Source organism: Hypanus sabinus, chromosome 8 (genome assembly GCF_030144855.1).
Source record: "Hypanus sabinus isolate sHypSab1 chromosome 8, sHypSab1.hap1, whole genome shotgun sequence".
Taxonomy (NCBI): Eukaryota; Metazoa; Chordata; class Chondrichthyes; order Myliobatiformes; family Dasyatidae; genus Hypanus; species Hypanus sabinus.
Window position 1 is genome coordinate 19,157,579 of NC_082713.1, and position 14,804 is coordinate 19,172,382.

The 14,804-nt window shown below is 42.0% G+C and overlaps 1 protein-coding gene across 1 annotated transcript in view; it reads left to right on the plus strand.

The window, feature by feature from the left end:
- The window catches only part of si:rp71-46j2.7 (sorting nexin-25), a 176,314-nt gene extending 162,120 nt beyond the window's left edge, over positions 1-14,194 (plus strand). The window contains exons 14-16 of the mRNA XM_059976762.1: positions 614-795; positions 3,906-3,997; positions 10,990-14,194. Coding sequence (XP_059832745.1) covers positions 614-795; positions 3,906-3,997; positions 10,990-11,109 — 394 coding nt within the window. The 3' untranslated portion in view covers positions 11,110-14,194. The remainder of the gene's footprint in view (positions 1-613; positions 796-3,905; positions 3,998-10,989) is intronic.
- Positions 14,195-14,804: the final 610 nt, after the last annotated feature.

Genomic DNA, 14,804 nt, shown 5'->3' on the forward strand with positions numbered 1-14,804 from the left:
TTCTCAAGGCAGCGCTAAATGAAGACAGAGTCTATGGAGCTGAGGCTGGTTTTCATGATGCACATGATAACAGGTTCAGGAACAGTTATTACCTACAACCATCAGTCTGCTGAACCCCATGGATAACTTCACTCACCTCAACTCTGAACTGATTCCACAACCTATAGACTCTCTTTTGAGGTTCTCATCTGTCTATCTATCTGTGTATTGTTTGCACAATTTGTCTTCATTTCAACACCGGCTGTTTATCGGTCTTTGTTAATGTATAGCTTTTTTAAAAATAAATTCCATTGTATTTCTTGATTTTTGTGTAAATGCCTGCAAGAAAATGAATCTCAAGGTAGTATATGGTGACATATATGTACTTTGATGATAAATTTATTTTAACTTTGAGACCAGGAGACATTGACAACTCTGCAGTTTCTTGCAATCTAGCCATACCAAGCTGTGATACATCCAGATAACTTGCTTTTTATGGTACGTCTGTAAAATTTGGTGAGGGTCATATTCTTAACAGTGCTCAGACAGCTGACCACAGCACACTTCAAACATTTTGCTGTTGAGTTTTCAGAGTGTGTGATGTTTGACTCTTTGGGTTTTCTTTTCTCAATAGGTCTTTAAAGAAATACCTAGACCATTTCTTCAGTATAGAGCAGGTAACTTGGTACATAGATCGCCTGAGAGAGGGATTGTGGCCAGATGGAAACCCTGTATGTCCATCTCCAAAAAGATCTGATGAAGAAAAAGCCTCTGCAAAAGAAAAGGCTAAAGAAACACTGCTCAGCAAAGTTCCAGGTAAAATTCAGTTATCCTTCCAATTTTTCCTGCTTAAGGGAGCGGGCCCGAACTTTTTCCAAGGCAGCCAGTCTTCCTGCTGAACCAAAACCCATCACTTTCCCATGGTTAGAGTAATTCCCAGGACTTGCTCCAAAGAAGAGAGGAATTTCCCCGCTGTTTTGCCTTCTCTGGAAAATCAGAAAAATGTTTAGAACAACCAGCTGTTTCATCCTCTACTAAGTAATGCTAGAAATCCAAAATAAAAATAGTAAACATTAGAACTACCTCCAGAGACTGAGCAGCACATATGGAGAGAGAAACTGTTAACACTTCTGGTCGAAGATTTTTCATTCTGAAGGGCTTTGACAGATACATTTTTTTTATTTATTTGTTTGTTTATTTATTGAGCTGCCCCTTACAGCCCTTTGAGCTGCGCTGCCCTGCAATTTCATGAATTAATCATTGCCTAATCACGGGTCAATTTACAATGACCAGTTAACCTACCAACCGGTGCATCTTTGGACTGTGGGAGGAAACCAGAGTCCAAAGAACAAAAGGACAGCAAGGGACAAAATTGATCCTATTGTAGATTAGCATGGAGCTGAAAGAGATGGAAGAGATCTTAAATGGAGTTTTTGTATCCGCATTTACTCAGGGACAGACACAGTCTACAGAACTGAGGCTAAACAGCAGAGGGGTCATGGACCATGTACGGATTGTGGAGGAGGAGTTTCTTGCTGTCTAGATGGCTGTAGAGCTTGTTTCTGTGCTCTATTTATATTACAAATGGGGATATTTTGACAACATAAGCTGCAGGGAAAGGAGAAAGGGGGAAGAAAACAGAAGAAACATAGAAAATAGGTGCAGGAGTAGGCCATTCGGCCCTTTGAGCCTGCACCACCATTCCATATGATCATGGCTGATCATCCAACTCAGAACCCTGTACCTGCTTTCTCTCCATACCCCCGATCCCTTTAGTCACAAGGGCCATATCTAACTTCCTCTTAAATATAGCCAATGAACCGGCCTCAACTGTTTCCTGTGGCAGAGAATTCCACAGATTCACCACTCTCTGTGTGAAGAAGTTTTTCCTCATCTCAGTCCTAAAAGGCTTCCCCTTTATCCTTATACTGTGACCCCCTCGTTCTGGACTTCCCCAACATTGGAAACAATCTTCCTGCATCTAGCCTGTCCAATCCCTTTAGAATTTTATATGTTTCAATAAGATCCCTCCTCAATCTTCTAAATTCCGGTGAGTATAGAACGTCTCTGGTGGAAACTCGGGTAGATTGAAGGACTCAGGTGGTACTATACCAATAAATCTTTTAAATCCAGAACTTTACATGAAATTATACAAAATTATCAGGGGTATAGATAACATGTACAAAATTATGAGGAGTGTAGACAGGGTAAGTTCAAGGAGGCTTTTTCCACTGAGGTTGGGTGAGACTAGAACTAGAGGTCATAGGTTAAGGATGAAAGGTGAAATATTTAGGGGACCCAAAGAGGAACTTTGTCACTCAGAGGGTGGTGAGAGGAGACTGGAGCACCCAGCAGAAACGCACAAAATCCTCACAGACAGCAGTGGGAATTGAACCTGGGTCGTTGGCGTTGTAATAGCGTTAACCCAACCACCACACTGCCATGCTGCCCTACATTAACTTGCACTAACATTAAAACACAGACATTGAAATTTAGCTCAACCTATCAATTTATCACAAGTATTGCCATTTACTGTGACCTTGGTCTCTTTGCTCACCACAGGGTGTGTATGTGTGTCGTTTTAATTTGATTACAAGTTTTGACTGTGGAAATTTACAGAAATGAATGTGGATGACACAAAATTAGGACATGTTGATGATGCTGATGGAGGTTGTCATGGATCACAGGGAGCTCTTGATCAGTTAGGGAAGTGGGCCAAGAGATGGTAAATGGATTTCAATGTAGAAAAGTGTGAGAACTGGAAAGCCAAAGCTAACTAGAACCTCTACTATGAATGGTAGGGCAGCAGGGGATGAAATGGGACTGCAGGGCAAGTGCAGAGCTCATTGAAAGCAGTGTCACAGGTGGGCAGCATGTAGGCCTTCATCAGTCAGAGCTCTAAGTACAGGGGTTGGGGCATTATGGTGCAGTTGTATGGTTCACACTTGGAGTACTGTGTACAGTATTGGTCCCTGTACAGGAAATGGGGTTCAGCTGGAATGAGTGTAGAAAATATTCTACTTACAAGGGTATTGCCAGGGCTAGAGGGCCTGAAGTACACGAGCGGTTGGCCAAGCTGGGTTTTTATTTCTTGGTACGTAGGAGGATGGGGGGGGGGTGATAACAAGGCTCCCTCTCATTGTATTTACAGCTGCGCAGACCAACCATTGCGCTGAGCAGGAAATTTGCATGCAGCCTGAAAACTGCACGTCACTTTAAATGTAATAATATGCATACTATGAATATTTAGAATGAAAACTCAAAAGTCGCATACTTTACATTTTATTTATTAATAGAAGGGTGTAATGAAACACAATACAATAAAGTAAATCTTCAACATTTAATAAACTTTTTCTCGCCTGTCTTTATTCCAGCTGAGTGGCAAGAAAGACTGTGTGGATGGGAGCATTTTGGTTACTGCACAGCCTAGAGGGAGCAGTGGACGGTGTCCTTAGAGAAGTGTATAAAATAATGAATGGTAAAGATGAGGTGGATGGTAACAGTCTTTTCCCCAGGGTAATGGAGTCTAAAACTAGGGGGCATAGGTTGAGGGCAAGAGGGGAAAGATTTAAAAGGGGGTTTTCATGCGGAGGCTGGTGAGTATATGGAACTAGCTGCTGAAGGGGGTGGTTGAGACAGGTACGATGCTATTATTTAACGATAGGTAATTGGAGGGAAAGGCTTAGGGATTATGGTCCAATCACAGGAAATTGGGACTGATTGGGTGGGCACCATGATTGGCATAGACTTATTAGGCCAAGGACTCACGTCTGTGCTGTATGACTCTATGAAGTTTCTGGAAACCTGAAATAAAAACAGAAAACGCTAGAAATAGTCAGCAAGTTTGACTGCATCTGTGGACACAGAAATAGAATTATTCACCATTTTATCATCAAGTTGGTGATCCTCACTGTGTTTTATTTCAGGAATGTTTCGCAAGATGTTTTCTGGAAATGAAATTGTCAGCAATCTATTTAACGTATTTCAAGATACGGAAGCCAATAAGAGATTAGTATATGTAAGTACCACAAAAACTCTCCACCTTCTCTTACTATATACAGTTGACAGCTTAAGACTGTTGTTTGCAAGATTGTCAAATGTGTCATGACAACAACCTCTCCTGCCTCAATGTCAGCAAGACAAAAGAGCTGCCCATTGACTGGGGGGGGGGGGGGGGGACAGTGCACAAGCTCCTGTCTTCATCAATAGTGTTGAGGTTGAGATGGTTAAAAGTTTCATGTCCCTGGAGTGAATATCACCGGAATTTTGTCCTGGTCCAACCACATTGATGCCACGGCCAGGAAGGCTCACCAACACCTCAACTTCCTCAGGAAGCTAAAGAAATCTGGCTTGTCCTGTCAACCCTTCCCACCATAGGAAGCATCTTATCTGGATACGTAACGGCTTGGGATGGCGACCACAAAAACCTGCAGCGAGTTGTGGACACTGCTCAGCAGATCACAAAACCAACTTAGCATCCATGGTCTATACTTCACCATGCTTCTATGTCTGCCAGCATCACCAAACCTTCCACCTACCTGGACATTCTCTCTTTCCCTCCTCCCGTGGGGAAGAAGGTACAGAATCCTGAAAGAACGTACCACCAGGCTCAAGGGCAGCTTCTAAGCTGCTGTTATAAGACTAATAAATAGTTCCATAGTATGATAAATTGGACTTTTGATCTCACAACCTACTTCACTATTACACCTTACCGTTTGCCTGCACTGCACTTTCTCAGTAGCTCATACACTTTATTCTGCATTCTGCTATTAGAACATGGAAACATAGAACATAGAAAACCTACAGCACAACACTGGCCCTTCAGCCCTCAAAGATGTGCTGAACATGTCCTTACCTTAGAAATTGCCTGGGGTTACCCATAAACCCTCTATTTTTCTAAGCTCCATGTACCTATCCAGGAGTCTCTTAAAAGACCCTATTGTTTCCACCTCCACCACCATCGCTGGCAGCCCATTCCACGCACTCACCAGTCTCTTTGTAAAAAACATACCCCTGATATCTCCTCTGTATCTGCTTCCAAGCACCTTAAAACTGTGCCCTTTATCTGAGGAGAGCTGGGATTCAGTTCTCAAATCGGTTAACTCAACCTCTCTTTGTGCTCGCCACTGCCTTTTACAGTTTAAGATTGTTCATAGAGCCCATATGTCTAAATCTAAACTATCTTGATTCTACCCTAGCGTTAGTCCGCTCTGTGATAAATGCAAGAGGGGCGTGGCCTCTCTTATCCATATGTACTGGTTCTGTCCTAGCTTGGAGAAATTCTGGAAAGATGTCTTCACTATGTTATCGTGTATTCTGAATCAGCACCTAGAACCAGACCCCTTAATTGCTCTGTTCGGTTTTTGGGGCGAGACAGATTTATGTCTGGGTCCGACCAAATGCCGAATATTATCCTTTGCCTCTCTCCTGGCTAGACGCTTGATCCTCCTCAGATGGAGAGATGTTGCCCCGCCCACTCATGCTCAATGGCTTAACGACATCATGGCCTGTTTGGACCTCGAAAAAATTCATTATTCAGTTCTCAATTCGGATCTAAAGTTCCATAAGGTCTGGGGACCTTTTATCGAGTACTTTCATAACCTTCCTCTTGACTAGGGTTTTTTTTTCTTTTCGGTCCCTTGCTTTCAGCTCCTTTTTTTTCTGGTAGAAGGCATTATTATCCTCTGTTGCTGAGTGTATTCACAGTTTGGGAGTTTGGCTGTCCTGACTTATACTCTCTATATTGTGTTGTGGTTGGTCTGGAGTTACTGTTGTTTTCTCTTGTGTTGTGGGGCTTGGGGAGGACACTAAGCTTACTTGTCTTTAATTCAGGTGCTTTTTTTTTGTTAAATTCTTTTCCTTTGTAGCATATTGTTATTGTATGCTTAATTTTGCACTGTTTTAATGTTCCTCATTGGGATTTGGGGTTTTTAATTTGTAAAATGTTTTGGAAAACTAATAATAAAAAAAAAACTGTGCCCTCATGTGCTAGCTATTTCAGCTTTGGGAAAAAGCCTTTGACTATCCACACGATCAATGCCTCTCTTCATCTTGTTTTACCGCGTTCTACTTCAACACACTGTGTAATAATTTGATCTGTATGAAGAGAATACAGTACAGGTTTTTCACTGTGACAATAATAAGCCAATTCCAATTCCATTGATTCAGAACTCAGTCTAGGTACTTCAGCACGATGGGGAGCTTGCTAAGGAGATACTCACCTGTCATTTGGATGAAATGTTAAACCAAGATCATGTCAGAGGAAAAATATGATTCTTCCCATGTTCTGCCTTTGTTTCACCTTCAACCGTCATCATTAAAATTCATCGCATCTTGCTATCATTGCATTCAAAATGGCTGTCACATTTTCTATATGACCATGTCTCACATTCTCTCATTGACCACAAGGTACTCTAGAGTATACAGAGAATGGTGCGAGAAACAAGAAACTATCCAGTGGGTGGCAGTTCTGTGGGTGAAAATGCCTTGTTAATGAGAGGTCAGAGGAGAATGGCCAGACTGGTTCAAGCTGACAGGAAGGCGACAGTAACTCAAGTAAACACAAGTTACAATAGCAACACACTCAAAACAAGAGAAAATCTGCAAATGCTGGAAATCCGAGCAACGCACACAAAGTGCTGGAGGAACTCAGCAGGCCAGGCAGCATCTGTAGAAAAAAGTACAGTCGACGTTTCGGGCCAGACAGGCTGAGGAGTAGATTTGAAAGGTGGGGGGAGGGGGGGAGAGAAACGCAAGGAGATGGGTGAAACCTGAAGGGGGAGGGATGAAGACACGTTCTCAGAAAGGATACAGGGCTGTGATGGTGGGTCTGGGTGAGCATGTCGATTCGGAGAGCAGCAGGGATCACAGAGGGGGAGCAGTGAGGGAGAGTTTCACCGAACTCCCGTCGAAGAGAAGATTTAAACTTCTTCAGGGCAGGCATCCCTGGAAAAGACACAAAAGTGCTGGAGGAACTCAGCAGCTCAAGCAGGATCTATGGAAATGGACATTCAATGTTTTGGGCTGAAACTCTCCTTCATGACAACAGTGGTGTGCAGAAGAGCATCTCTGAATGCATATTGCACCAAACCTTGGAAGTGGATGGGCTACAGCAACAGAAGACCATAAACTTACACTCAGTGGCCACTTTACTAGGTACGAGAGGTGTCTAATAAAGTGGCAACTGAGTGTATTTGGAGTATGTTAGGTTTGGATTCATTTCATTGATTGCTGAGATAAATAGATTGTTCTGTGAGGAGAGATTAACATTGGACAGTACTCAGTGGAACTTAGAAGAATGCAAAGGGGAACATACAAGGTTTTGAAAGGGATTGTCAGGATAGATCCTAGCCGGAAATTCTGGAATTAAGCAGCATGGCCTCAGGTTACTAGGTCAGATATTTAGCAATGGGATAAGGAGAACTTTCATTGAGAAGGCTTGTAAATCTTCACAATTCGGTACGTCAGAGTTTAGATGATCAGCTGTTGTGATGTTCAAGCCACAGACAGATAGATTTTTTAAAAAACTATATAGATCAGGTTGGCACAGTGTCTGCCAAAGTCCTACTGAATAATGCAACATGCTGGAACAGTGGAATCTACTGAATAAGTTAAGTGTGTTCTGTTTCATTTTCATGTGAGTTTTCTCTCGCAAATACAGCTGATCTCTGATGAAAAGTATAAGAATTGTGTCTTATCTTTTTTTTACTCAATTGAGATTCGTAGTGAGCTATGGGTACTGGCTTCCAAGTTGTGCTTTTTCCTTTCTGTGTTAATTGAAGCATCACACTAACATTTAAAACATAGAGCATAGAACATGGGCTTCAGGAAGGGTAAGCCGAAGGAATACGTACCTCATAGAGGGATCAGAAGTGGAGAGAGGGAGAGTTTCAAGTTCCTAGGTGTCAAGATCTCTGAGGATCTAACCTGGTCCCAACATATCGATGTAGTAATAAAGAAGGCAAAACAGTAGTTATACTTTATTAGGATTTTGAAGTGATTTGGCATTTCAACAAGTGCACTCAAGAACTTCTATAGTTGTACCGTGGAGAGCATTCTGACAGGCTGCATCACTGTCTGGTATGAAGGGCTACTGCACAGGGCCGAAAGAAGCTGCAGAAGGTTGTAAATCTAGTCAGCTCCATTTTGGGTACTAGCTTACAAAGTACCCAGGATGTCTTTAGGGAGCGATGTCTCAGAAAGGCAGCATCCATTATTAAGGCCCTCCAGCACCCAGGGCATGCCCTTTTCTCACTGTTACCATCAGGTAGGAGGTACAGAAGCCTGAAGGCACACACTCAGTGATTCAGGAACAGCTTCTTCCCCTCTGCCATCTGATTCCTAAATGGATATTGAATCTTTGGGCACTATCTCACTTTTTAAAAAAAAATATTCAGTATTTCTGCTTTTGCACATTTTAAAACATCTATTCAATATACACAATTGACTTACTTGTTTATTGACTATTATTATGTTTAATTTTATTTATTTTTCTTCTATATTATATATTGCATTGAACTGCTGCTGCTAAGATAACAAATTTCACGTCCCATGCCGGTGGTGATAAGCCTGATTCTGGTTCTGATATAACAGTACAGCACAGGAACAGGTCCCTCAGCTCACTGTATTGTGCTGAGCCAGTTAAATCATTAATCAAATGACCAATCTAACCAATCCCCTCTGGCTATACGATATCTATATCCTTCCATTTTCCTCACATTCATGGGTCTATTGAAATATCTTTTAAATGTTTCTGATCTCCTGCCTCTCACACCACTCAGGCAGCACATTCCATGCTCTCTATATAAAAAAAAAACTTGCTCCTCAAATCTCCTTTGAAATTACCCCCTCCCCACCTTAAATACATGCCCTCTGAAGTTAGACATTTCAACTCTGGGAAAACGATATTGTCTGTCCACTGTGTCTGTGCCTCTCATAATCTTATACCTCAGCCTCCGTCACTCCAGGGAACACAAACTAAGTTTGTCCAACTGCCCGTTATAGCCCATGCCCCCTAATCCAGGCCGCATTCTGGTAAACCTCTCCTGCACCCTCTGCAAAACCTCGTATAATGGGAAGACCGGAATTGCACGCAACACTCCAGGTGCAACTTAGAGTTTTATAAAGAAGCAACATAACTTCCTGACTTTTGAACTGATTGATTATTTTTATTATTAATAATCAGCTTCTAAGGTTTTTCCCGAACAAAATGACAAGCTTAAAAGTGTTACTGGGCAACCCCACACAAAATGCTTTAGTTAGGATTTAAATTGAATTCAGAAGTCGGAAAGTTACATTGCAGCTTTATAAAGCCCTGGCGAGGTTGCATCTGGAATATTGCATAGGATCGTGTGGGCTTTAGATAGGGTGCAGAAGAGGTTTACCAGGATGCTGCCTGGATTAGAGAGCATGTGCAGTAATGAGAGGTTGGACAAACCTGCCTTGTTTTCTCTGGAATGACGGAGGCCAAGGGGAGACCTGACAAAAGTTTATGAAGTTATCAGAAGCATAGAGAGAGTAGACAGTTGGCATCTTTATCGCAGGGTCAAAAAGTCTAATACAAGTGGGTATGCATTTAAAAGGAGAAGGGGCAAGTTCAAAAGAGATGTGCGAGGCAAATCCTTTATATAGAGTAGCGGGTGACTGGAATGTGCTGCCAGGGTTGATAGTAAAGGCAAATACAAAAGAGGCATTTAAGAGGCTCATAAATAGGCACAACATACAACTGCACAGACCAACCATTGTTCTGAGTAGGAAATTTTTACACGACCTGAAAACTGCATGACTCTTTAATGTTTTTTTTTGTAATATGCCCATCAAACAAACACAAACCACAACTCACAACACAAATAAATGGTATCAGGCAGTTGAAACAGCTGACAGGCACAGTGACAAAGGTAAAATGTTTGAACTAGATGGTGTCAGCATACAGCGGGCCAGTGGTTCATTAACAATGAACTACCGACTTCCATTCTGTGTTTATTGTTACACTTTGTTATAATGTTGTAATTTGAAACACTGACAATGTAAATACGGTGAAGTTCTAAAATGTTTCAAAGTAAAGGTTGTGATACATTTATTATTTAGAAAATTTATGGATTATTTAATTACAGGGTATTTCACAATTATATTAACATAGATTGTTAAATTTGTACAAAATAGAGAGAGTACAGAGGAGATTTACTAGAATGTTACCTGGGTTTCAACACCCAAGTTACAGAGAAAGGTTGAACAAGTTAGGTCTTTATGCTTTGGAGCGTAGAAGGTTGAGGGGGGACTTGATAGAGGTATTTAAAGTTATGAGGGGCATAGATAGAGTTGACATTGATAGACTTTTTCCATTGAGAGTAGGGGAGATTCAAACAAGAGGGCATGAGTTGAGAGTTGGGGGCAAAAATTTAGGGGTAACACGAGGGGGAATTTCTTTACTCAGAGAGTGGTAGCTGTGTGGAACGAGCTTCCAGTAGAAGTGGTAGAGGCAGGTTCGATTTTGTCATTTAAAGCAAAATTGGATAGGTATATGGACAGGAAAGGAATGGAAGGTTATGGGTTGAGTGCAGGTAGGTGGGACTAGGTGAGTGCAAGCATTTGGCACGGACTAGAAGGGCCGAGATGGCCTGTTTCCGTGCTGTAATTGTTATATTGTTATAGATTTCAAAATTAACGTTATATATAAGAAAACTCCAGCAGTGTACCAGGTGCACTTCAGTTCTTGTGCGTCTGTGTACCTCTGCAGCTCAGAAGGAACAGTGAAAGGCACATGAATGTGCGGAGAATGGAGAAATGTAGAGATTGCCCAGGTAGAAAGGATTAGTTTAGTTAGGCACTTAATTATTAATTTAATTAGCTTGGCACAACATTGCAGGCCATGGGACCTGTCCCTCCCTGAGCTGTATTTCGCTCTGTGTTCTAACAGTAAAGGACGAATCAGTAGGGCTGTCATGAATCTGCATTGTGCTGTAAAGATGTAAATTCATCACATTTTTGTCTGTTTCTCCTGCATTTATACAGACAATCCTGGTGTTTCTGCTCTTTGAACTCATCCCTGAGATAAAGGAATCATGGAAAGGAGATCCAGAGCTTTGCTTGGAAGACCTTAGTGTCGACGCGTTGAATGATCAAGCATTGTGAAAAATGCCTGGGACCCATGACAAGTTAGCTCTCAGAAAGATGCTTTGTCACCTGCGGTGTTTCCTCCACCATCACTAGGTCATCTGACCGTGATGGAAGTGCAGATGGTGGAAGCGCAAATATTTACAGTTCTAGCAAAAAATCCATTCTGTGACATTGCAAGTGATCTGTAGTTATAGATACTTTACCTTTCGGCATTGTTTGTTACAATCTACACCACATTGGTTGACAAGAAGGCATAGGAACAGAATTAGGCCACTCGGCCCATTGAGTCTGCTCTGCCTATCCCTCATGACAGATTTTTTAAATTCCTCTCAAACCCATTATCTTGCCTTTACCCCGTGACCTTTGATGCCCTTACTAATCAAGAACAAATCAACCTGTGCTTTAAATATACCCAATGACTTGGCCTCCATGAGTGCCTTAAAGTTAGTATTTGCACATAGAATTGTACAGTTAACACAAACCTTTAACCAAGGCCAGAGTAGTCATCTCTGCCATGTATATATAGAAACAGCCTGCCTTTGTGCAGAATTCTTCAAAGGATCAAAAGTTATTCCATTCTGGAGACTCTTACGATTGGTGTGGATGTTCGGCTCTGGTGTCCCAGGTTCATCTTGGCCTCTGATTGTGTCTCTGTGGAGCTTGCACATTCAACCTAATGAAGGGTCTCAGCCTGAAACATCGACTGTTTGTTCCCCTCCGTAGACGCTGCCTGCCCTGCTGCGTTCCTCCATCATTTTGAGTGTGTGTTGCTCAGGATTTGCAGCCTCTGCAGAACCTCTTGAGTTCCACTTCCTGTGACTGCACAGGTTCCTGAGTGTTCTGGTTTGCCCCCACATCCCCAGGACGTGTAGACTGGTATTGGTCACTGTAAGCTGCCCCCTGTGCGTGGCAATACCTTTGGCGAGTTGGTGCGAATATGGGAAGAAGGAAGTGGAATTAGTGTAATGGGTGGAGAGGTGGGGGAGGATCAGATTCACTTCCACGTGAAACACCCTGGTTTCCTCGGCTGTGTAAGTCCAGGGAAGACAACCTCTGGCCCTGCCAAACCCGTGAGATTGAAGCGCATGTGATCCCACCCCAAACCCCGGTTTGTGCGGATGCTGTGTCGTTCGCTACCCTGTTACAAATTAATGCCACGAAATAACAGACAGTACACTGCATATGATTAAAGGAATTATATTTATGAATCTTAACTAAAGGGTTAGAAAAGAATAACAAAAAGAAAAGGGCCCATTCTAATTAAACAGTCAGATGTGCAGGAATTGGAGCTCATCTTGATCTCCTCTGTCACTCACGCACTGGGTCCTCGGTCACACACCACCTTCCAAGCGTCACTCGCAATCCATCTCAAACAAACAGGTCTCCCACCAGATCGTATGCTACCACCGGTTCGCCCCAGCATCTTCTCTCGAACAATAGCCCAAGACCAATCTTACTGTCCCTCACCAAGAAAACCTCCCACTAACTGGACGGCGCACATTCCTCATCATCCCTTATCTTCAACAACAACCCAAACAACTGAAAGCAGAACAGACTGAGAACAGCTTACAGAGCTGCTAAGTGAAATACCTGCAGCTTAACAGTGAAGATGTGAACCAGGGCACTACACATATATTAGAAATTTGCTGCTATATGCTGGTGTGACGTGCAACAAAAGACAATGGCATTCAACAATTATATAAAGTTAGAGGTTAAAGTGTAGATACAGAATAAAATGTATGCATAAATACCAGCATTTATTTACAATGTAAATAGCTTTTATAAAAAGTAGTTTAAAGTGTTTATAGTGCAGTGTAGTGATGGGGTTAATAGAGGGGGTGTGGGAGGGAATAACTAGAATGGTTGATCAGGTTAATTGCCTGGAGAAAGAAACTTTTAAGATGGCATTAATTTTTTTATGTTTTAATAGCCCTATAGTGCTCTCCAGAAGGAGTGTTTAGAAAAGGCAGTTTACTGGGTGGGTAGTGTTGACAGTTAGTCGGCAGTAGTGAAGAAACTGATTCTACTTTGTGATATCTTATAACTAGAACCATAAAACATTACAGCACAGAAACAGGCCTTTTGGCCCTTGGCTGTGCCGAACCATTTTTCTGCCTCGTCCCACTGACCCGCACCTGGGCCATATCCCTCCAAAACCCTCTCATCCATGTACCTGTCCAAGTTTTTCTTAGATGTTAAAAGTGAGCCCAAATTTACCACTTCATCTGGCAGCTCATTCCACACTCCCACCACTCTCTGTGTGAAGAAGCCCCCCCCCCATGTTCTCTTTAAACTTTTCCCCCTTCACCCTTAACCCATGTTCTCTTTTTTTCTCCCCTAGGCTCAGTGGAAAAAGCCTGCTTGCATTCACTCTATCTGCACCCGTCATAATTTTATATACCTCTATCAAATTTCCCCTCATTCTTCTAAGCTCCAGGGATTAAAGTCCTAATCTATTCAACCTTTCTCTGTAACTCAGTTTCTCAAGTCCCGGCAACATCCTTGTAAACCTTCTCCACTCTTTCAACCTTATTGATATCCTTCCTGGTATTCGGTGACCTGAGCTATGGTATCAGATCTTTTACTTATTAGGACTTGTACAATTGTAAATGCCTCTTCCTTTGTCTACACATTGACCAGGTTTCCAACATGGTGTCTGTTTTTGGAGAGAATGCACACAAAGGGAAAGCAACAATAAAATGTATAGTCATCAATTCAATGGAGACAAGGGAAAGTCAGAGGCTGCAGGAAGGGTTAGGTGAGAATCGATTGAGTGGTCTGTGTTGGGGAAATGGTGGTCAAATACTAGCCACAGTTTCATGAGCAATTGAACCGGATGGAGCTGAAAGAAGTTCAGTGGCTGTCGGATTTCTGTCCAATAGAGTCAGTGGAAGTGAGTAGACTGTAGGAAAGACCATGAACAACTGAGGATAAACAGGAGGAAGAAGGTGTAAGACCACATGGAGAAGGCAGGGCAGGAGAACAGGCTGAAGACATCACTCATCCAGAGAAAAAAGATTGTGAGCTACTTGTCAACCATCACCAGCTGTTATGTACAGAATTTTGTTCTTAATAAACTCCTGATCTTTTATACACACTACTCATTTTGTCCAAGAAACGAAGTCCATTCTTACCGAGAGATTGAGCTAGGGAACTTTAATGATAGACTCTTAGCCTCACAGTCTACCTCGATATGAACTTGCACTGCAGAGTTTACCTGCACTGTACTTTTTCAGCAGCTTTTGCACTTCATTTTGCAATGTTACTGTTTTTACCTTATTCTAGCTCAACGCACTGTGTAATGATCTGCATGACGAGTGTGCAAGACAAGCTTTTCATTTGGAACACGTGACAAGAATAAACCAATGCTAAATATGTAATTTAGTCACCGAGAAATCAAGTTGGAAACTTGCAAGAGGTTTCTTACTTAATGAGTGGTAAGAAACTGGAACTCTTGTCCCATGAGCAGAACATTGATTCAGAATTGTTTATTCTCACTCTCCAGTACACGAACAAAACAATTGTTACTCTGGTTCTGATGCAGCATAAAAAAACCATAATAAGCATAAAAATCCAATATATATAATTATAAAAGCAATCCTGTAAGACACAATATACGAGTAACTTTTCAGTGTGCATTCAACATTCAAAAAGAGCTTCAAGCCAGTTTTCTCTGTTGGATAATTAATGTCAGAGGTGCATACAAAGAG